The following is a 24,609-nucleotide window of genomic DNA, read 5'->3' as shown; positions in this document are numbered from 1 at the left end:
CCCAAGTTGAAACAGCATGGTTTTATAACACACATCCAAGAATAATCCAGGTGCAGGATCAAAGATATGGTTACAAGACAAAGTGAAGATCCATACACTGTAGAGCTCCCATTGCAGTATTTTTTTATTTTGGTAACGTTTCAAGCCCTTACAGCCCTTCCTCAGTCTTCCCATACCCGTACATTATCATCCCACCAATGTAATAAATCACTGATTTAGTGATATTATATCTGTTTTATAAGTTGTAAGGCAGTTTAAAAAACACTTTGGAACCCACACCCACACTTTGGAACACTTCGGTTTCAAAAAAGATCGGTTACAGACTCCTAAAATGCCAGGGTCGTGTGGACACTGTAAGGGTCCTGTCTTGTTCTGTTGTCCCTGTCAAGTGTTTTTTCCATCATGTCTGAAAAATAAATAAAGGTAGAAAGACAATGATATCATATGCAGTAATCTGCTTGCAATAAAGGTATTGAACATGCAAGGCAAAAACACAATGGATGCCAAATCAACTTTGCTTGAAGAGTCTGGGATCTGTCCCTATAAATATACTACATTTAAAAACGATTAACTATATGGTTCTAGGGCTGCCACAGACTGCAAACTAGTAAAGGTATTAAATAATACGTAGATGTATAAGTAAAGGGGGGGGGGGGGTTAAAAAAGGTTTTTGATCATGAGATGGTTTAGATGGTGACAATAACAACTATACCCTTACAACTGATAAAACAGATATAATATCACTAAATCAGTGACTTATTACATTGGTGGGAAGTTAATGTAATAGTTGTTTAACCTTCCCACCAATGTAATAACTTCCTGCAAATGTAATAATTATTACCTTGGTGGGAAATTGGGTTGTTACATTGGCAGTAGGCAACAGTTATTATGTTGGTGGGAAGTTATTACATTGGCATGATTATGTTTAAAACGTGCTGATTTTGTGCAGATTTAATTACATTGGTGGTTTATAACATTGGTGAGAAGTTATTAAGTTGGTGGGTGTTACAAACACCTTTCAGATTTCAGGCTGCGAGATTAACAGAAAAATAGGGAGCTGTTTATCCACATGATACAAGAAATACTAAAAAAATACAGTACTTTTTTCTGATTGTCTGTCAGAGATGACATTAATTGTGTATATTGGGACAGCTATGAAATAATTCAAATTAAACAAGTTAAATATCCATTAGGCCTGTTATCACTGTCAGTAACCAAAGAAAGTGGTACAACAAACAGTCATTAATTCAGGGTTCTCAGCAAGTGGTCCGTGGCGTGGCGTTGCTAATGAAGGTTGCCGTGACCAACAGGTGGCTGTGAAGGTGTTGCCGGTGGTCCCTGACATATGTATTAATAATGGAGTTGAACTGTTGGAAAGTGCATTTTCTATTCAGAGGGAGTCCTCAGGTTGCTCACTAACTCTAATCTAAGTACAGGACAGAGTGTTGGGTATTTTTATTTCATGATTATCTCCTTCTGAGAATTAGAGGGACCTTGTGGCGTCACCTTGGGACAGACAGCTGGAAAGAGAGAGTTCATTACTTTATATCAGGGGAAATATATACAATAGCAGGGACAATAAATCACTTGACAAGTGGCACAAGCAAAAAAGAGACAGGGAAAAAAAACAGAAAAAAGTGTGATATTTTGTTTTTCTTACAGAACTGGGGCTTCTGTAAGCAGAGCACGGCTGCATTTGCTGAGGTGTAAGTTTTTTTTTCTTATTGTTTATTCAGTATTAGTGATCATTCACGTGTTTTAGCATTAGGTGTGTATGGGTGTCTAATACAAATGTGTGTGTGTGTGTGTGTGTTTGTTTGTTTGTGTTGAGATGGTGTGAGTGTGTGTGTTTGTGTGTTTGTTTGTGTTTACATGGTGTGTTTTTGTGTTGGTAGGGTGTGTAGGAGTGTGTGTGTTCCCATGTTCTCTTCTCTCCTCTCTTGTCTGCAGATGCCTGTGATCTCACACTGGACCCAAACACAGCACACAGACGTCTCTCTCTCTCTGAGGGGAACAGAAAGGTGACAGCTGTGTATAAGGAGCAGCCGTATCCTGAACACCCAGAGAGATTCAACTTTGTGTGGCAGGTGTTGTGTAAAGAGGGTCTGTCTGGACGCTGCTACTGGGAGGCTGAGTGGAGTGATGATGATGATGATGATGATGATAAGTGGAGGAAGAGAGGAGCTGATATATGTGTGGCCTATGAAAGCATCGACAGAAAAGGGTCGAGTAACGTTGTGATGGGATGGAATGCCAAGTCCTGGAGTCTGTGCTGCTCTCCTCACCATTACTATGCTGACCACAAGAGGAAACCCACTGTCATACCTGCCCCCCCCTCCGGCTCCAGAACAGTAGGAGTTTACCTGGACTGGCCGGCCGGCACTCTGTCCTTCTACAGCGTCTCCATTAACACACTCACCCACCTGCACACGTTCCACTCCACATTCACTGAGCCCCTCTATCCAGGGTTTAGGGTTTATTATGGCTCCCCAGTGTCCCTGCGCAAGATCACATGAGCTCGTCCTCCAACAGGTACAGTACGGGCCAAACGTTTGGACACACCTTCTCATTCAATGCGTTTCCTTTATTTTCATGACTATTTACATTGTAGATTCATCAAAACTATTAATGAACACATGTGGAATTATGTACTTAGCAAAAAGTGGGAAATAACTGAAAACATGTCTTATATTATAGTTTCTTCAGAGTTGCTGTTTTTTTTTTATTTAATACCATATTCAGCAAGCCTTAACTTGACAAATATTCATCTGTGGGCCAAATAACTTTGCATTCATTCATAGTTTTAATGCCTTCAGTGAGAATCTACAATGTAAATAGTAATGAAAATAAAGAGAACGCATTGAAATGAGAAGTTGTGTCCAAACTTTTGGCCCGTACTTGTCCACCTGTCACCCTTTTTCTCTACTCTCAGTTTCTACTCCCCCTCCCCTCTCTCCCCCCTCTTCTCCTCCTTCTCTCTTGCTGTCTCTTATCTTTCTGTATAAACGAGGCTACTGTGGGCCATCACAGCTACAAGCATCAGTTCCGGCTGGGTTTACACTTCTCATGGGCCACTTTACAAACTGACAAAATTCAAACATAAATTCATCAAGACAAGACACTGCAAAACATCCTACACTAACCATGTAACCATAGCAACATCCATTGTGATGTAAGCATCTGGTGCTTGATCTGTGGCCCTGGGAGTTGAGAATGCACAACATTCTGCAGTAACCAGAGACAAAGCCTACAGAGCTGGGGATGAAACTGGCATGAGAACAGCGAGAGCCAACCTGTCCCGTGGCATCAAGGAAGCAAAAAAGGAATACACTCACAAGATAACCACCCACTTCAAAGACAGCAGGAACGCACAAAGCCTATGGCAGGGCATTCAGGCCCTCACGGACTACAAGCCCGCGCCACAGAGCTGCGAGAGCAACATCCCTCTGCTCAACAACCTGAACCGCTTCTTTGCTCGCTTTGAAGCACAAAACAGCACCTGCCCACAGAAGACCCATCCCCCTCTACATGAGCAGCCCCTGTGCCTCTCTGCCGACAGCGTGAAGAGGACACTTGCTGCTATCAACACCCGTAAGGCAACAGGTCCAGACAACATCCCTGGTCGTGCGCTGAAGGACTGCGCAGGGGAGCTTAAGGATGTCTTCACAGACATCTTTAACACTTCCCTGAAGCAAGCCATCGTCCCATCTTGTTTCAAAGCTGCCACCATCATACCTGTGCCGAAGAAAACTGCTCCATCCTGCTTCAATGACTACCGCCCTGTGGCACTGACACCCATCATCATGAAGTGCTTTGAGCGGCTTGTCATGTCACATATCAAATCCATTCTCCCCCCCACCCTGGACCCCTTCCAGTTTGCATACCGAGCCAAACGGTCTACAGAGGATGCAATCTGCTCTGCCCTCCACCCAGCCCTCACCCACCTGGAAAAAAGAGACTCATATGTGAGATTGCTGTTTATAGACTTCAGTTCTGCATTCAACACCATAATACCACAACAACTCATCTGCAAACTTGACAAACTGGGACTCAGTACCTACCTCTGCAACTGGCTACTGGACTTCCTCTGTCAGAGGCCTCAAGTAGTACGTGTTGGCAACAATACCTCAAGCAGCATCACACTGAGCACAGGGGCCCCCCAAGGCTGCGTGCTCAGTCCGCTGCTCTTCACCCTGCTGACGCATGACTGCACTGCAACCTACAGCAACAATCACATAGTGAAATTTGCTGACGACACAACTCTGGTGGGTCTCATCACCAAGGGCGACGAGACTCAATACAGGTTGGAGGTCGACCATCTGACCACGTGGTGCAGGGACAACAACCTCCTGCTGAACGTCAGCAAGACCAAAGAGATTGTTGTTGACTTCCGGAGAGGTCACACCCAACACCTGCCACTGACCATCGACGGTGCTGTGGTGGAGAGAGCGAGCAGCACCAAATTCCTGGGGGTGCACATCAGTGAAGACCTCTCCTGGACCACCAACACAGCATCACTGGCGAAGAGAGCTCAGCGCCGCCTGTACTTCCTGCGGAAACTCAGGCGAGCAAGTGCTCCACCAGCCATCATGACCACATTCTACCGAGGCACCATTGAGAGCATCCTCTCCAGCTGTATCGCTGTGTGGGGCGGAAGCTGCACTGAATACAACAGGAAAGCCCTGCAGCGCATAGTGAACACAGCTGGAAGGATTATTGGTGCTTCACTCCCCTCCCTGAAGGACATTTACACCACCCACCTCACCCGCAAGGCGACCAAAATTGTGAGTGATGCAAGTCACCCCGCTCACAATCTGTTTGATCTACTGCCCTCTGGGAAGAGGTACAGAAGCCTGCGCTCCCGCACTACCAGACTCACCAACAGCTTCATACACCAAGCTGTTAGGATGCTGAACTCTCTCCCTCCTCTCCCCCCTCCACCCTCAGCTACATAACATCCTGGACATTGGACCCACAAATGGCCGCCTGCACCACTCCACTTGCACACTTGTACACTTTGCAACTTGTTGTTGTTGTCCTGGAAACACAACACTTCTGCTGCTCTTACATAACTTGCACCACTATGCCACTTTATTTCTTACTTAGGTCAAACAGAACTACCTCAGCCTCTTATTGGCCTGACTTTGCACTAGTATTTTATTTTATTGACTGTCTATGCACAATTTCAACCAAATTTTGCTGCTCTTATTTTTTCATTATATGTGCCCTCTTATTTACTTATTTACTTACTTTTTTGTTTACTTGAATGTTATGTTTGTCTGTGGACTTAAAAATTGTTAAAATATGTCTTGTCTCCACCGTGGGATAGTGAGAAACGTAATTTCGATCTCTTTGTATGTCTGGAACATGTGAAGAAATTGACAATAAAGCTGACTTTGACTTTGACTTTGACTAACCACGTAACCATAGTAACATTAATTCTCTGTGGCCCTGGCAGTTGAGCATGTTGCAGTACACCAGAGTCACACACTCGTGTTCATACACATGTGTAATGCTGAGATGTTATTGAGATTATATTATAGTATGTATTTATATTCATTAGGCTATTGATTGAATTTACATTGTTGTTTATTATTGCCATTCTCCTTAATTTAGTCTTACCAACTTTTTAAATTGCGTACTGTTAAATGTAACTATTGTATTGTTATTTGTGTCGCTTTGGACAAAAGCATCTGCTAAATACCATAACCATAACCATATTGATATCTATTCAATGTATAGGCTACTGTTTGGGTGATACTATACAAATTTGTTTTCTTTATATTTTCCTAAAATAAATGTGGATCATAACAATGTTTCAGCAACAACATGATGTGTTCTGTTCTCCCTAAAGTTTATTTATTTGCTGAATTTCTTTTTTTTATTTATTTGCTGGTATGGAGTGACAGTTTTCTATATGTGTTCTATATATAACACATGCTTATTTTTCTGACTTAAAATATGTAAATAAAATGTCCCAGATAGCAAGAACACGTTGTCACAACGTTGCCATTGGTTGGAAGTGTCGGAGGTGGAACGGCAGTCCACCGACAAGCTGTAACTGCAGCGAATGTCAATAACGCAAGAATTCGGGTTGTATTAGTAAGTGTGCTTGCTGAAAGCAGCACACTAATTGTTGTTCTTAAGTTTTCTTATTTGGGGCTGTAGCAGCCGATAATGTAATAACGTCCAATAACGTAATAACGACCAATAACGTAATAATTGTATTGTAATAAAGCCAATAATGTAATTATTTGCCAATAATGTAATAACATTTCTGAACCAATAATGTAATTATGTTTTGCCAATAATGTAATTTATTGGCTGGTTATTACGTAATCGGTTTGGTTGGGGAAAACAACTATAAAATGTAGGCTCATATCTCAGTAATGCTTTCATGTATAGAAACCAATCTTGTTATATGGAATTGGGAGCCCATCCTGAGGATGCACAATACATTGACCACTAGGGGCACTATAATTAGCAAGACTTTGTCGTATCAACTCCAAACTTGGTACTGTACATACACTCGTGAACATTCCCTGAGTACCTACAATAAATTTGATGACATTTGACCACTATGTTCGCTATATTAGCAGGAAATATATCCAGGCTTCATCCAGTTCAGTCCAATCTAATCCAATCCAATCCAGTTCAATCAAATACAATCCAGTCCAATTCAATCTATAATCACAGGAAGTAGGCTCATATCTCAGCAATGCTTTTATGTATGGAAACAAAACTTTGTACATGGACTCAAAACCCATTCTCAATCCAATTCAAGCGTTTACTAGAGAGAGAAAAGGGACACCTTCTGTCAAAAACTGATGGATGGCCCAAAGGTCAAAAAGGTCAGGTTCATTCATGGGTCAGTGGGCGTGTACAGTCCAGTACATTCTAGAAGATTCTGGAACATTCCAATAAGGTCATATGAGGAGGCGTTACTTTCCAGATGATGAGCTTGGGGTTTGGTGGGGTGTTCATTTTTTCTGTAAAGATTTATTTGATTTATTGGGGGCCTAGCAGCGAAGCGAAAGCAAGAATTCAGACCAGAAGGCAAAACAATGCTTTGTTTCTCACCAAAAATACGGAAACATTTCAACATTGGTCATTCTGTTGCTATCTCTCTGCCGAAAGCAATAATTCAGACTAGAAGGCAAGGTATTAGCAGCTCGTAATGAGGATGAACAGAAGAGCATTTACGGAGACTGGAGTCAGATCAGCAGTTTAGGGAGAGAAAACAGATGTGAAATGTGTGTGTGTGTGTGTGTGTGTATTTCTGTGCCATCAAACTGCAGTGTGTGTTCAGCCTCAGAGAGGGGAATGAAGAGGGGGTTGTGGTTTTAAAGGTGTGAGGGGGAGGGGCTTTCTTTTGAGTTGATGGGAGGAAGAGGACCTTGTGGTTGAGAAAGAGAGAGAGAAAGAAAGAGAGAGAGATGGGGATGTGAAGAGTTTAAAACGATTCTCTCTCTCTGACACACACACAAGCATACACACATGCGCAAGCACACACAAACACACACACACACACACACACACACAAGCACACACACATGCGCAAGCACACAAACACACACACACAAGCACGCACACACACAAGCACACACACACACACTCACACAAACACACACACACACACACACACACACAAGCACACACACTCACTTACACACACAAACACACACACACACACACACAACAACAACAACAGCCCCCGTATGCTGCATTGATGACACAATTCTGGTCACACAGCACGGGACACAGCACTTGTGCTTTAATGTTCCATTTCAATAGAGCTTCATTTTAAAGATTGGCACCTTAAAAATATAATATGTTTTATTTGTTTAAATGTTTTCATTCACTACTTCTGACGGTTTGAAGGAGTAGACTTATTCTGCTGACAGGACACATTTCCAAACCAGAGGCCATGTTCAGACGCATCAGGGGGTGGGGGTGGGCTTAGATTGTGCTGTGGCTTAGCAACCGCTCACACACACACACACACACATAGAGAGAAATAAAGAAACTGACCCCAGTACTTTTTGGGGGATGTCCCTACATCTGTTGCACCACAGATTTCAGAATTCCTACCCTACACATGTAGGCACTGATTTAAATGGAGTTCTTGGCTGTTGTGAGTGAGCAGGATCGCATCTCTCATCCTTGATTCCTCCTTGATCCGTAATTCCTTCAACCTTACTGCATTCCTTCCTCATTTCCTCCATGTTTTGATTTGGAGGAGGGGCTAGGACATAAGAAAGGAAGGAAATAAGGGAGGTTTGACCAATCAGAGAAATGAGAAGAAGGAAAGAAGGGAGGTTTGACCAATCAGAGAAATGAGAAGAAGGAACTAAGGGAGGTTTGACCAATCAGAGAAATGAGAAGAAGGAACTAAGGGAGGTTTGACCAATCAGAGAAATGAGAAGAAGGAACTAAGGGAGGTTTGACCAATCAGAGAAATGAGAAGAAGCCGTGGTGTCTGACAGTGACTTTCCAGAATCAGCATAATATGGCAAAGATAAGAAGACGTAACTGTTCACGTAATAATTAGTTATAGTGAAGAAAATGCACATATACTGTTATGTTGTCACAAACATCTCCTCAAAATACTCTAACAAACACATGTTCATGCATATACACAGAAACACAAGATATATGCGGTACAAGCCGTACACATACTTTATGGACATGAAGTTAGAGGGATGACCAAGAGAGAGGAAGAGTGAGACCTGGATTCTGACATCAGTGTTATTTTCATTCATGCAGTACGTGCTATATGACTATAACTAGAAGAGACATACATGAATGAGGAGGAAAGAGTTAAACATTCATGACAAGATGAGTTGCTTTGCTGGTGATGGTATGAACACACCTTAAACCTCCCGAGGCAGAACAAGTCCAGACAGTTCTCTACAGGGAGCGTCTGAGACTCAAGGACATTACAAGAGAATAAATCTCAAAACTGTAAGTTCCTTTGTTTACTAAATATGAGTTGTATGCAATGTTTATTACATTTCTCTTGATGTCTGGAGGTGTCTGGAATCCAATTTGTGGCCCTGGCAGTTAAAGGTTAGAGCAGAATTGTGATCAAAGTACCCATAGATTTCCAACTATTGTTCCTGTTAGAGTATAAAGCAACATGGTCACGGTGGTCAGATCTATTAGAACGTCACAGAAAGAAGCCTGAGTTCAACTTTACCACCTATTGTTTTGAATTGTATGCCTGGAAGATGCAACCTATTTAGTTCCTTCATGTATAAACGTATGACACTTCTCTTCCTGGACACCAGATCAATAATTCTAGGCATTTCACTTCTGATTGCATCAACAGGACTAGACTAGACATTCTAGTTTGATTTTTGTTTAGTTTGTGTAAATCTTCAATCAAACTCACTGTTATTTGATCAAACTGTGTGGCATAAAAAGTGGGGTGTTAGAGAGAGGATGAAAAGGATCATGATGGGGAGGGTGGAGATAAGAGCAGCATATGTCCATGGTGTGTGTGATGAGATTTGTCAGTCATTTGTGTGAGGAAGGAGTTAAACATTTATGCCAAAATGTTTTGCTCTTGATATTCAGACCACGCCTCATCCTCCTGTGTTCTCTACAGGGAGCGTCTCATGTGTGTCCCAGGGAATCGTTGACCAAAAATTCAGAAAGTTGACAAAAAAACAACTCGCGCTTGCAGTAGGCTAATCATAATAGATACAATTATTCTATTAAAGCTGCAGTTGGCAAGTCTGACAGATTGAGGGGACTTAGCCAAAATTTTGAATGTTTACAACTCTCATGCCCCTCCCCCACTACCAATCAAAGTCAAAGTCAAAGTCTTTGACTTTGATTGGTAGTGGGGGAGGGGCATGAGAGTTGTAAACATTCAAAACAATGAGCACCCTCTCATCGAGTTTGTGCTTGTCAGTGCGCACCAGACTGTGATTGACAGTCAGATCTCACACAGCCCTGCTCTGATTGGACCAGAAGAACCGGGAGCTGTGGATTTTTGCAAAACAAATAACAGGCTCTAGGTGGAGGTAGAAGTGCAGGTTTTTTCTAAAACCCGCTGATTTATGTTGTTCTGTCGGAGCATAGTGTTGGTTTCAGTGAATATAATAAAAAAAGCTGCAGCTTTAGTCTGTCTGCCTCTCCACCCTCTCCATGTTTGAGTACTGACTACCCACTACTGCTTTACTACTGTTTTACTAATGTCCACAGCCTAATGTTTTTACTACCGCTTTCATGCTATATTAGCACACATGATCAATGGCTTCTGCTACAATAATACTGAATGGCTGTAACCCTATTACCTCAACCTGTTTCTGCACTGACGTAGTTTTTATAGTTTTTTATATTACCTTGTCTACATTATATTATATTATACTTTGCTCTCCTATTTGTCCATATTATTTATGCTGGTCTCTAGACCTTATTATTGCACTGTTGGACTAATGCTGGACTACTTGTTGCACCTTCACCATGACACTCACTCTTTGAGCACCTTACCGTGCACACATAACTTAAGGACTATTGTTGGACTACTTTTTGCACCTTCACCAGGACACTTACTCTCTTGAGCACCTTACCATGCACACATAACTAAGGGAATACTGTTGGACTACTTTTTTGGCACCTTCACCAGGACACTCACTCTCTTGAGCACCTTACCATACATACAGAACTACTGTTGGACTACTTTGCACCTTCACCAGGATACTCACTCTCTTGAGCACCTCACTTTGCACACAGAACTACAGGCCCTGTCATTACAAGCGTCTCATACTTGACCACCCTTAAGCACACTGTTTTTTTTTTTTTTACATTTAATTTATATAGTATTTTTAGTTTTGTTAGCTTTTCTTATCTCCTACTGTCTCTATTGTACAGTGGAGTTTGGTTATATGTTTATACTTATACTTATATTTACCATTTGCTGTAAGTGCATGTTGTGTGTGATGTCTGTATGCTACTGAGACCCCCTGAATTTCCCCTTGGGGATCAATAAAGTATTTATCTATCTATCTATCTATCTATCTAGCTTTAAACAAGCTCAAAACAGGTTAAACATTCATGACAAGATGACTTTTTGGTTCTGTGGTTGATCAGCAGACCCTAACCTCCTGAGACAGAACAAGTCCAGCCAGTTCTCTACAGAGAGCGTCTGAGACTCAAGGAAATTACAAGAGAATAAAACTCCAAACTGTAAGTTTCTTTGTTTACTAAGTGAGTTGCATGCAATGTTACATTTCTCTTGAGGTTTGGAGGTGTCTGTATGTAACATTTGTTTGTAATGTTTGTATGGAGTCCTATTTGTGGCCCTATATAAAGGCAATATTATACACACTTGTTCGAACAAGATGGTGACCAAGGAGGTGAGGAGCAATGCGTGGCCATCCAATTAACAATGTTTTTCTCACCTTGAAAGTTGTGTGTTGCTCAATGCAAACAGTAGGTTAGTCATCTTGTTTTAAATTCAAGAGTAAGAGGATGTGCATTAAAATACTGTTACGTTGGAAGACCTTGAAAAATATGTCATTTGAGATTAGCTCTTTGTTCTATGCTAGACTTGTACTTGCTAGTATAATGACATAAAGAAAGAAACGGGAGACGGGCACCATAAGTTCACACACATTCATAACTTCTTTACTCTTTCTAGAATTCAATCTAAAACACATTACACGGTATCAGTATCATCTAGGTAAGTGCGCCCTCTTCTGGCGTGGTGGAATAGCAGGAACAGCACATAATATGACTGAATACACAACATATTCCCCCTCTCTTAAGAAGCTTACAACAAAAAGAACAATGCCATCTTTCTCAGACATCAGCAGTGCAGTAATAATTCAAAACTCAGTAGTGCAAAGACTCAAGTGCCATCTTATCAGCATCCACACAAAACTTCACCTTAGAAAATGTTAGACTCAATCATAACCAACAGCTTTACTGTCATATCACTTTGCATATAAACGGGAGCAGGAAATCTCTTGAACCTGTGAACTTCAAAATGTAAACTCAAAAATGACATTCATAGGCATTTAAATCACAACAGCCTTGTATCAATCAATAGAAACAGTGTTCAACATAAACATAGTATATTTTCTCCATTCAGTAGTCAACAACAGAATTGTTTGGTTTTTTTTCAGTAATATTTTTTCACATTTCCAACAGTATTATTCCCCCCCCCCCCCCCCCCCCCACTAACTAGTGTTCATACTCCTGAAGCCAAGCAGGCTCCTTTCTCACTCTCACAGCTCTGTCCATGACCCCAGCGCCAACAGGTTGTTGGGGCGGCTCAGGTTGCTGGGCCGACTCCGGCACAGGAGCAGGGCCAGGGCAGGCCACTGGTTCTGGGTCTGAATCCCTGTCTGCTTCATTCTCAGGGTCCAGAGATAGGTGGGTAGCGTTCCATGTACGCCAATCCTCCAGCACAAAGGCACTCGAACCAGCTTTGCGTATCACTCGGGTAGGTCTCTGAAACTTAGACAGTCCCTTTTTCACATGGAAAGGTTTCTTTACTCTGACTAAGCTTCCCTCTTTGATCTTTGGCACACGTGCTCCCCTTTTCACATCAGTGTAGGTTTTCGATGCCTTCTGTTTGGCAGCGACCCGACTGCGTAGTTGTTCATCTGGCAGTGGATCAGGTTTGCGAGCCGGGCCGATGTTTACTTTGGTGCGCATCGGTCGGTTGTAGTGTTGCACGGTGCATCGATACTACAAAAGTATCGCACTACCCTGAAATTAAAAATGTCACAATGCCTAATTTTATTAGTATCGATACTTTTGAGAATGACCGTGTTCTTTTGAAGTAACATGCGTGTGCACAAGGCATGCTTCTAGCGCCTCCTCCCCTAACCTGTGGCTGCGCGTCTTTTCTCCTCACACACGTAAGCGCAGCTGTCGTGCTATAAACAGCGAGAGATGGCTGCTAGTTCAAGTGATGCTATGGTAACACATAATAATAGGCTAATATCAAGTTGATTTGCTCATTTGCATCTCTCAAGTTTGTGTTGCTAACCTACCTAAGCTGTGGGATTTTGGTCATTTAGGCCTACTATTTGGGTTCAATGTAATTTAGAAATAGTCTAAGCAACAGCAAACTTTTACATCTGAAGAGAGATCCTTGCTAACTATCCCGCTAGCTCAGGTCACGTTTGACAATAGTGCTCGCTAAAATCATTAATGAACATTGCAAGACACTTATCTCTTCTATGATCCCAGAAAGATTTTCTTCGACTTGTACATTTTTTGAACATTTATTTTATCTAATGACATACAAAACATAATTAATTGCATCCACATATCCTTATGCGCTATGTGCAACTTTTATTCACTAGACTAAAACCTTGAGACAAGGTAAATTACTCTCACGTAGCCTATCTCTTAAAGTGACAGGCACTCAATTACACCTACACATCACCAATGTGCACTCAATTACACCTACACACCACATTAAAGATATGCCTAAGTGTAATAGTTTAAAAATAGTTATAGTTTTAGAATAGTTTTCAAATTGCTAAATATATTTACTAGTAATTATGCAGAATATATGAAATATGACATAAGCCAACATTTTCCATGTTTGTTTGTGTGGAGAGAGTCAAGCAGAATCTGGGATGGCCACTGGTGTGAATGATCACACTACAGTATATTCAATATTACTGATGATGTCAAGGTGGTGGTGCCCCCAAATCAAATACATTTTTTAAAAAGTATCGAGGAAGTATAGAAATCGCAATTCTTGACTTGGTATCGGTATTGAAACATTGATTTTGGTATCGTTACAACACTAGTCGGTTGCACATGAGTTCATGCGGTGACACCCCTGTGGTGCCATGTGGGGTAGCACGGTAAGTGAGCAAAAAGTCCTGTACAAACGGCTTCCATGGCCTTTTCTCTTGTTTGGCAGATAGCAATGTCTCTTTGAGAATGCGGTTCCAGCGCTCTACAGCTCCGTTCACTTGTGGATAGTAGAGAGACACTTTCCTGTGTTTGATGTCTCTCGCTACGAGGTACTCAGCAAACTCGCTGGAGGTGAACTGCATTCCATTGTCACTCACCAGTTCTGTAGGATTTCCAAACCGGGCAAACACGGTAGACAGAAAGGAAGTGATTGCTGCAGTTGTGATGGTAGCAGTGAAAGCGACCTCCGGCCACTTTGTGTAATAATAATAATAATAATAATAATAATAATAATAATAAGCTTTATTTGTATAGCACCTTTCATACACAGAATGCAGCTCAAAGTGCTTTACATTTGAAGCATGTAACAAAATAATAGTCAGTCAGTCATTATCAATCACATTTCTGTCATAAGACTGGCAGCCTTAACCCTCTTACCCCCCACAAGCACGCCATATGGCAACTGTGGCAAGGAAAAACTCCCATATTCCAGGAAGAAACCTTGAGCAGAACCTGACTTAATAGGGGGAGCCCATCTGCTTCTGGCTGGCTGCGCCCTCCAATAGCAGCAGATGTAGAATAATCTGAAAAAGTAGTCTACAGGATAAGATGAGTTAACTAAAAGCTTTCCTGTACAGGTATGTTTTCAGATCTTTTTTAAAAATACTTACTGAACTCGCCTGCTTGATGTACAGAGGCAGGGTGTTCCATAGTTTGGGGGCATAATGGATAAAAGCAGCTTCTCCACTTTGTTTGTGGAGCACTTTGGGCACGATTAAAAGATTAGAATTGGATGATCTAAGTTTCCTTTGTGGTTGATAAGATATTAAAAGCTCAGAGATATATGAAGGTGCTATGCCATTCAGAGCTTTGTAAGTAATTAACATAACCTTAAAATCAATTCTATAGGAAATAGGGAGCCAGTGCAGTTCAGCCAACACAGGGGTGATGTGTTCTCTCTTCTTAGTCTTAGTTAAAAGTCTAGCTGCAGAGTTCTGTATGAGTGCCAATTTCTTTAGATGTTTTTTGGGAAGACCAGTGAAAAGTGCATTGCAGTAGTCTAACCTGCTAGTGATAAAGGCGTGAATTAGTTTTTCTGCATCTTGTTGAGTTAAAAAGGGCCGCACTTTGGCAATGTTTCTCAAGTGGAAATAGGCTGTTTGAGTAACTTTACTGATATGGGGCTTAAAACTTAACTCTGCATCTAAGATAACACCTAGGCTTGTTACTTTTGGTTTGACCTGGTGTGCCAAGTTCCCCAGATTACTAAGAACAATATCTCGCTTTAGTTTTGGTCCCACCAAAAGTACCTCTGTTTTGTCATCATTTAGTTTCAGAAAATGTTTGCTCATCCACTGATTAATGGAGGTTAGGCATGCAGTGAGGGAGCAAAGGCCATCTGGGTTAGTTGGCTCCACAGAAATATACAATTGGGTATCATCTGCGTAGCTATGGAAGTTTACATTATGCTGAATTATGACGTTTCCCAATGGAAGCATATATAGGGAAAATAGCAGGGGACCAAGGCAGCTCCCCTGGGCCACACCAAAAGGCAAGTCATGTTTTTCAGATACATGATCTCCTAGACTGATATAAAAATCTCTGCCAGTAATGTAGGTTTGAAACCAGTTTAGAGCATTATCAGAGAGACCCACCCACTTCGCAAGGCGGTGAATTAGGATGCTATGATCAATGGTGTCAAATGCCGCACTCAAATCCAGAAGAATAAGGATTGAGACTTTGTTTGAGTCAGTAGCCAGTCTGAGATCATTGACTATTTTTACTAGAGCCGTTTCTGTGCTGTGATTTGATCTAAAACCTGATTGGAATTTTTCAAGGATACTGTTTTCGTTGAGGAAGGTATTTAACTGATTACAAACAACTTTTTCAAGTACTTTGCCTGTAGTTGCTCAGATTGGTATGGTCAAGATTTGACTTTTTAAGTAAAGGTTTCACAACAGCGGTTTTAAAAGCAGTTGGAAATATACCTGTTTCTAATGAGGTATTTATTACCTTGAGAATAAAGGGAGCTAAGCTATCATATACTTTTTTGAGGAATCTAGTAGGGATTGGATCTAAAACACATGTTGAGGAGCCGGTTTGAGTTATAATTTTACCAAGCTCAGATTGAGTAATAGTGCTAAAGGACCTTAATTTTGGGGGGCTATTTTTGGGTGTACTATCAAACATGTTACTTGTGTTACCAATAGCCTCCCTTATAGAAATTACTTTGTTTTTGAAGAAGTCTGCAAATTCTTCGCACCTTAGAGAGGATGCCTGACTGAGTGTATCAAAAGGTGTTTGATGCAATAGCCTATCAATGGTAGAGAACAACACCCTAGAGTTTCCACTGTTTTCAGCAATTACCTTAGAGTGGTTCCTTCTCTCATTCCGAATAGCTCTATTATAATTTGCTATTTTTTCTTTTAGAATGGCACGGTGAACCTGTAACTTAGTTTTTCTCCATGTTCTCTCAGCTTTTCTACATGATCTTTTTAGATCATGGATATTTTCGTTCATCCAAGGTGTCAGTTTGCTACAGGGCCTTTTTTTAGTCTTTAAGGGTGCCACACTATTAAGCATAGCGCCTAATTCATGATTGAGAGCCTCTACCATTTGATCAATGGTATGATGTAAAATATCTAAATCTATGGAGTCTATAAGAGCTATAAACTGCTGTTCTGCTCTAATGTCCAAGAGTCGCGATTTGATTGCAATTTCGGGATGAATTTTTGGAGTATGTATTACTATATCAAAAGATACACAATAATGATCAGACATATTTATATCATTTACTGATAAGTATGTGACTTCTATCCCTCTAGAAATGACTAGATCGAGGGTGTTGCCAAGGTTGTGGGTGGGTCCTGTAACATGCTGCTTTAGCTCTAAACTGTCCAACACATTAAGGAACTTACTGGCTTTAGCATCAGTTGTCTTATTGACATGAATATTAAAGTCGCCATTTACAATTATCCGATCATATAGTGATGATGAGCGACATAAGTTCAGAAAACTGGTCGAGAAAGCCAGCCCATAGTTTAGGAGGGCGGTATAAGGTTAATAGAAGTACAGCTGGGTCAGCCTTCAGAGTGAGGGCAATGTACTCAAAGGAAGCGAATTCACCAAAGTTGACTCTAGTGCAACTATATTTGTTTGAGAGAATGGAGGCAATTCCACCACCTCGTTTGCCTTGTCTAATTGAGTGGAAGAAATTATAATTTGGGGGACAAGTTTCAACAAGAACAGCTTCGCTGTCTGAAGTCAGCCAGGTTTCAACAAGAAACAGAAAATCCAATTGTTTTTCACTAATAAAATCATTGATTGCAAAGGTTTTGGTAGTAAGTGCACCTATATTCAGTAAACCCATGTTAGCTGAAAATGCCTCTGGCTTTTGAGGAATATGCTGAGGTATGGAAAGAATATTTTTTAGGTTTCTAGTTTTAAATTTGTCTTTTCTTTTTACTATACGTTTGGTAGAAATCAACGTTGGAATAGAACTATAAGCATAAGTCATGCTATTGCATGAAGCAGCTTGATCTATGGTAGTAGTATTGTATGTTACCCTGCAGAAAACATTCTCAGACCCATCCACATGTATAATGCCATTCGAATCAATACCTGGGGGGCGTGAATCTGTAATATTTTCTACAGAATGTCAATGCCTCAGTGTGGACGCTATGTTGTCAGAGAGTAGCCTGGCTCCATGTTGGTTTGGGTGGAGACCATCACGCTTCAGCATACTGGGCCTCTCCCAGAACAAGCCCCAGTTGTTGACATAGGGGATGGTTAGGGAAGCGCAGTAGCGTTTGAGCCAGGTGTGGAGATCGAACAGTCTGGACCATCTCTCAGCACCTTTTCTGTAGGTAGGGAGAGGCCCAGAGATGACAAAGCGTTTTTCTGTGCCCATCAGGGTGGTGATGAGAGTTTTGTAGTTTTCCTGCAGTGCTACTGACTGCTTATCTCTGATGTCGTTTGTGCCCACGTGTACGATGATGTTGTTGATCTTGGTGTGGCAGGCCAGGATGCTTGGGAGTTTCTGCTGGATGTCAAGGACCTTGGCACCAGGGAAGCAGTAGACCTTGGAGGGACCGCTACATGATGGGGGAATGCAGAGGTCTCTAACCATGGAACTGCCGATGACCAGGGTGGAGGTTGATGAGGTCCGGGGAGGTGGGGGTCGGGGGGGCGCCGACTTTGAGGAGGGACCAGGATGGTTGTCTCAGGGCAGGAGGGGCTCCTCATCCTCGGTCAGAATGGCGTAGCGGTTTTCCAGTCGTATAGGTTGGGCTGGGCCTGAGTGCCGTCCGGACCGTCTGCTGTGCTTGTGATGCTTGCTTCTACGCCATGGCTCAGGCTGATGTGGAGTGGAGCTGGCCAGCAGAGCAGGCTTGGTTCTCAGCAGAGGCCGGGGAGAGGCAACAGGGACAGAAGTTGCATTAGTGCATGGCATGGTTAAAGTATTGGAGGACAGAGTGAAATCAGGGCATCTGGCATTAGTGTGTGTAAGAGAGGTAACGTTACTTACGGAGAGAATGGTGTCGAGGAACTGTTAATCCTTCTCAATCTGATGGAGGGTCGCTATTCTGGCTTCGAGTTCCACTATCTTTTCGCTGAGAAGGACGCATGAGTCGCAGCCTGGTGCACAGCTGAGGGGAGGCATCGTGTCGCGGCGAGGGCTCGTCGGTGTCAACTTTCTTTTAAACGTTTGTTTGCTAGTTGGCTAGCAACAGCGATATCGTGCAGTTCCTTGATAACTCGAACACAGGTAGCGGGTAAGTAATCTGAGAAAATCTCACTTTTATATTGAGTCACTAGTTTTGAGAGACGTTAGAAGGAATTTGATGCTTTCTTCTTCCAGATAGCGTTTCCTTGGCCCGGTATTATTTGCAGCCCTTGATGCTGGCTTAACGTTTCACGTTAACGTTTGACAGAAAAGTTTGGCGATCAAGGTTATAGAGTCCGATCATCCAAAGCCTCGAGCAACAACAGTTTATGCAACAGTTTGTTCACGAGATATAATCAGTAGCCAGTAAATCCGTAGAAAGTAGATGGTAACAAGGAGATTTAAGATAGATAAAAAGTTTGGAAGTTTAGGTAGTTACATACGGAGCACGTTATCATAACGTAACGTTAGCTGGCTAGGCATCACTGCAAAGCTGGCTAGGCATCACTGCAAGGCATCACTGCAAAGCGACAGTCCCAGCTTGCTGACTCGAACGGTCCCACAATGTCTATGCCCACTTTCTGCCACGGGGCATCAGGCAGTGGGTCAGGCTGGCAGTGGGACAGGCTGGAGAGGGGCGGCATGTGTCTTGGTACTTTTGTCATTCAGCCGGCACGATCCACATGTACAGATAGCCTCCTGCACAGACATGTCCATACCGGGCCACCAGTATAAGTCCCGCAGCATCTGTTTGGTGCGGACAACCCCCTGATGTGTCTCGTGTGCCAAGTCCACCAGCTGTTTCCTTAAGGCGACTGGAACAAGTCGTCGGTGAGGGCCCCTGTATATGATCACATCTTGGATCGACAGTTCATCTCTTGTGGCAAAGTATGCTTTGAGCTCATCTGGTAGGGAACTTTGCTGTCTTAGGCCAGCCCCTGTTTATCTGTGTTCTAAGGGCTGTTAGCTCAGGGCACGCCTCACATGCCTCGGTAAACTTGTTCACTGAGAGAGCTTCCAGTTCTGTGTCCAACAGAGCAACAAGCTCTGGTTCTGTCACTGGCTCTGTATCCTCTTCTGCTGGGAGGGGTAGACGGGAAAAACAGTCGGCAACCTGATTTTGTGAGCCAGGATGGTACTCCACGTCGTAGGTGAAGCACAAGAGTCTCGCAGACCAACGCGCAATACGCATCCCAGCGCGGCCCAGGCCTTTTGTTGCGAGCAGTGTGGTCAAAGCCTGGTGGTCTGTGCGCAGTGTGAATCTAGTACCCCATAAGAAAGTCCTCCATTTTTCAGCAGCCCACACACAGGCCAGCGCCTCTTTTTCAACAATAGAGTACTTGCGTTCTGCAGGGTTCGTGATGCACATGCAACTGTGCGCTCTGTTCCATCCGTGTGTAGTTGTGTCAGTACCGCCCCCAAGCCATAATCTGATGGAGATCTGATGGAGATCTGGAGACACAAAGGTGGGGAGGCTGGAGTCGAAGACGGACAGCGCTGGGCTGTTCACAATGCAGTCCTTAACCGCCTTGAAGCTCTCATTAGCTGCTGAAGTCCACTGAAATTTGTCCTCACGCAAACATGCCCGCATAGGCTCCACGAGCGACGCGTAGTTGTGCACGAACTTCTGGTACCATGCTGTGAGCCCCAGGAATGAGCGTAATGTTGTAGCGTCTGTCGGCGCCGGAGCCTCTGTGATGGCTCTGACGTGCTCGGTGAGTGGCTGCAGGCCCTGGGCAGAAATCGTGTGCCCAAGGAACCGCAGGCTGGTCTGGTTGAACTGGCATTTTTCTTCGTTTAACTGGAGGCCGGCTCCCTTGATCGCGGCGAGCACCTCCTGCAGGTTGTGGTCATGTACTTTCTTGACCTTTCCGTACACTATGACGTCGTCCAAGTAGTACTGGACCCCCTTGCAGCCTTTCAGTACGAGCGACATCATCTTGGAGAACGCACTTGGAGCTGAGCACAGTCCATATGGTACTCTTTTGAACCGGAACAGTCCGTCATGCGTTATGAATGCAGTTAAGTCTCGGCTCTCCTCTGCCAAGAGCATCTGATGATAAGCATTCGCGAGGTCGATTGTGGAAAACCCTGTAGCGCCACTCATTTCGGAGAACAATTCATCCATATGAGGGAGTGGGTAACTGTCCATCACTATCGCCTTGTTAGGCTCACGCAAGTCCACGCACAACCTCACCGCACCGTTCTTTCGTCGTGTGACCACGATGGGTGAGACCCATGGAGATGCATCAATCCTCTATATCACGTCCATCTCCAACAGTCTCTCAAGCTCCGTGGAGACAGCTAGTCTCACGGAAAGAGGAAGCCTCCGCAGTTTCTGTTGAACGGGCTGTACTGCTTCGTTGCCCTCCTTCACTTTCGCACGGTGGAGAAAACCCTTGGCTTAGCCCAGTTTCACACCGGTCACTGGTCCAGTTTTGACCTCAGTCACTGGAGCCGCAGGTGGGAGCACAGTATTGTCTACAATGGAAAGTCTCAGTGTCCTGAATAAGTCCATCCCCAAGACAGCGGTACCTGTCTTTTTCACAACGTATAATGTAGCTGGTACTATAGTATTAGCATGCTGCACTGTAGCTGATAAGCAGCCTAGCACTGGGATATCTGACTTTGTGTATGACACTAACTTAACCTCTGGTTCAGTCAGGGGCACATGACTGAAGTGCTCTCTGTAGACGGGCTCAGGAATAATAGACACAGCGGCACCCGTATCTACCACTAGGTTCTACTGGGCAGGAAGTTGACTTTGCATTAATAGTCAGTTCACACGTTATTTTCTGAGCTGGCTGAGTTTGATAGATTCTCAGCACGCTAACTACACTTACTTTAGCTGGCTTTTCAGAAGACTTACACACTTTGGCAAAGTGTCCCATTTTATTGCATTTATGGCAGATCACTTTCAGCGCAGGGCAGTCTGGAGCATTTGCAAGTGCAAACCGAGGAAGTCATGGTGTCAGGGCTTTAGGGCTGTCACTTTTGAGAAAAATCAAATTTGAACGGATATCAAATATCAAGCAATGTATTCGAATATATTTGAATATCTACGACCCCCCCCCCCCCCCAAAAAAAAAACACCGTAACGGAGATTAGGCCTAAGAAAAAAAAACAGAATCGGAACATCACGGCACAAACAATAACGTGATAACTTACAGTGACAGGAGTGAGGCCGGTAGCCTATCCTAATTCATATCTTAATATTGTTCGCTAGAAACACCAATCAACTTGATCAGGATCAAGTGCGGCTCTCTTTTTATTGACGCTGTTCCCCATGGGTCTCCAACACGTCACTCTCAAACCAGAGGCTGAAGCTGTACTACCGGTACATTTAAATATAATTCTTGCCGCGAAGCATTCCAGCCTACGAATTTAATAAAACGTAAACCATGCATAAATAAAAAAAATAACTTAGGCTACTTGGCTACGCAATAAGGTTTCCATTAGAGCACATGCGTTCAATGAATGAGTGAAAGCAGCGGCTGCCTTGTCTTGCAATAAACAGCTGGACATTCCGACACTCTTTAAACTAGGCTACATAATACTTAACTTTAAACCATTGGTCAAAGTGACCGGCAGAGGTTTCGTTTTCCAGACATTTTGATGATATGCCGGTCAAATATCCTATTATCGCTTCTTAATTAGTCAAGTTGAGGAAAACTGGAGACAGGCTATAGCTTAAAGAATGACATAATCAGGTTGAATAGAATGCAACATGTTCATTAGCCTAGCTTACGTAAACATGCCTAACAAGATCTAGCCAGTGTCTATGTTTTCATGGACAGCAAGAGTCCGCTTCGTTCATTGTTTTAAAAAGGCTACGTTGTTTGTTGCTGCTACCCACGTTATCTCCAGTGGTTCCACTGTTTAACTTGTACAGATGCGCACACACATTGAATGAGCGCTCACACCACTACCCCCTAAGGCTATGCCTCTTTGTTTGATAACAATAAATTAAGAAATATTTCCTATTCTGGGAAATGTTTCGTTTCTTTTCTTTCGGTCCGCGGTTCAGTGATACCGTTTGATTGTGCCGGAAATTATCCGCGGACCAGCAATCTCCTCGTCAAGGAGGCCCTAACCCTGCAGATCATAGACAGAGAAAGCATAGGCCTACTGTATGTTTTGGGTACAGAACACAGTTGCATGTCCAGTGTACATAGAGAATGACAGTGTCTTGGAGCGGCCGCAACCCGGCAACTCCACTTCCAACGTTATGATTCCAACAGATATGCCCGACACTTCTGCTTTTTATCTGGTGGTGGTGGAGTTGACCGGACATCTGAGGCTTCAGACGTTACCAAGTTATCATCATCCATCGCGTCTGGCCTCTGAAAAAACTTTTAAGGCTAGTCTGCCTGGTCCTGGCCATGTTTGAACCGCCTCACTCATTTGTTCGTTGTTTAACATGGACGTTTTAAGCGTGCACTTCCTATTTGAAATGTTTCCTATTTGAAATGTAGCATAGGTTATGCGTGTTGTTTAATAGCTTTCAAACGGTAGAGTCTGTACATTTAAAAACATAGCCAGAGGACGTATTGCTTTAATATAGGCTTACATTTTAAGGCTTAGGCTATTCTCAAATTCAGATTGCGTTAGGGGAACGGGATTATTAGCCAATTTCAATCGGACAATTTGACCGGAGAGATTTAATTTTGTCGGACATTTCGTAATTACCGGACAACAGAAACCCTGCTTTAACGGTTACTTTACCATCTACAGAGTAGAACCCAAAGTATTTCCAGACAGCACTTTTTAGATGAGTTGATGACGTAATTGTTCGCTCAGGCTGGCCATTCTGTATCTTCCATTTTCGAAACAGGGTGGCTATTAAGAGGGCTCTGGCTCCAGTCATTATTGTGGTTACTGGCTATTGGCTTGATTTGGCCATGAGCCAACGCTACAATACTGTACGTTTAGAGCACACGCTACTGGAAGAGATGGCAAACAATAAAATAAAAAACAAACTAATCATAGACTGTAAAAATGCGCTACACAAGGCACTAAAAACCAAATAGTTTATTTATAGTTCGACTATGGATATTTCACGTCATGTTCGATGCATATTCAAATATCGAATAAAAAGTGACAGCCCTACAGGGCTTTGACAATCAAGCCAGTGTTAAAGGCGGAAAAGAAAGGCAGGGCACAAAGGCTGATGGTCGTCACGGGAAACAAGCAGTGACGGTCCTACAAGGTGCTGGAGAGGCCACGTCTCCATCACACCGGGAAAGTTCAGTACAGAAGAAAATGAAGGCCAAAGCCTACTGTGTATACTGTGAGATTACAGAGCACTATCTTAGTCAATGCAGTGATGTCGCCAAACTCTCCAAAGACCAGCTTAACCTGTTGAGGAGTACGGTCACAAATATGTGATTAGAATGTTCGCAATCCGAGAGTTCCGTATTATGATGCGACAATTACCCTCAGAGATTTTCCCCATAGACTGTATAAAGAACACTGAAACTATAGATTGTTTGCGTAGAATTCTAGAAGGAACCAGGGAAATAATTCACTCCTCAACAGCTTAAAGAGTGGATCCAGGTCAACAAGCGCTCATCAAGCAGCCGTCTCAGCCTAGCTCAGCACACCTATCCCATTGATCGCCTTCAGCAAAAGTTTAAACACCTCCGCGGCCTTCCCTTACCTGTCTTCAAAGAAGCAACGCCATCCCTCCTGATTGGCTCTGACCAGCCCCACCTGATAACGCCTGTCAAACCCGTCAGACTGGGCCCTCCGGATGGTCCTGCAGCCATCCACACTAGGCTTGTGTGGACTCTCCAAGGTCCCATCCAGTTCATGGGGCGGCCACCACACGCTGCACAGTGTCTGTTCACCTCTGGCCCACCACTGACGGACGAGTTGTACAAGCACGTCGAACGGCTGTGGAAAGTGGATATAGTGCCTCACCAGCGGGAGAAAGAGGTGACCAGGTCAAAGCAGGATAAACAGGCCATCGCACTGCTTGAAGCCAAGACCATCCGCACTGAAGTCGATGGGGTCCTCAGGTACGCTACACCACTGCTGCGCCACGCGGC

At 43.2% G+C, this 24,609-nt stretch overlaps 2 protein-coding genes across 4 annotated transcripts in view; both read left to right on the top strand.

The window, feature by feature from the left end:
- Positions 1–2,858, top strand: part of LOC143122161 (NACHT, LRR and PYD domains-containing protein 3-like) — a 52,582-nt gene extending 49,724 nt beyond the window's left edge. The window contains exons 8-9 of the mRNA XM_076282996.1: positions 1,663–1,706; positions 1,951–2,858. Coding sequence (XP_076139111.1) covers positions 1,663–1,706; positions 1,951–2,516 — 610 coding nt within the window. The 3' untranslated portion in view covers positions 2,517–2,858. The remainder of the gene's footprint in view (positions 1–1,662; positions 1,707–1,950) is intronic.
- The window catches only part of LOC143122144 (NACHT, LRR and PYD domains-containing protein 3-like), a 235,363-nt gene that overhangs the window by 146,819 nt on the left and 63,935 nt on the right, over positions 1–24,609 (top strand). For 2 of the 3 annotated variants that reach the window (XM_076282970.1, XM_076282985.1), the window contains exon 1: positions 11,107–11,196. The exons of the other annotated variant lie outside the window; for it this stretch is intronic. The gene's annotated coding sequence lies outside the window, so the exon portion shown is untranslated. Of the gene's footprint in view, positions 1–11,106; positions 11,197–24,609 lie in introns of those variants that run through there. 3 annotated transcript variants of the gene reach the window in all.

The sequence above is a fragment of the Alosa pseudoharengus genome, unplaced genomic scaffold (assembly GCF_046254945.1).
Source record: "Alosa pseudoharengus isolate Yale_2024_CS ecotype anadromous, Long Island Sound unplaced genomic scaffold, YU_APseudo_1.1 YU_APseudo_1.1_scf_1, whole genome shotgun sequence".
NCBI classification, from domain to species: Eukaryota; Metazoa; Chordata; class Actinopteri; order Clupeiformes; family Clupeidae; genus Alosa; species Alosa pseudoharengus.
The sequence above is the reverse complement of the archived record's forward strand: the minus strand, read 5'-3'. Positions and strand labels throughout refer to the sequence as shown.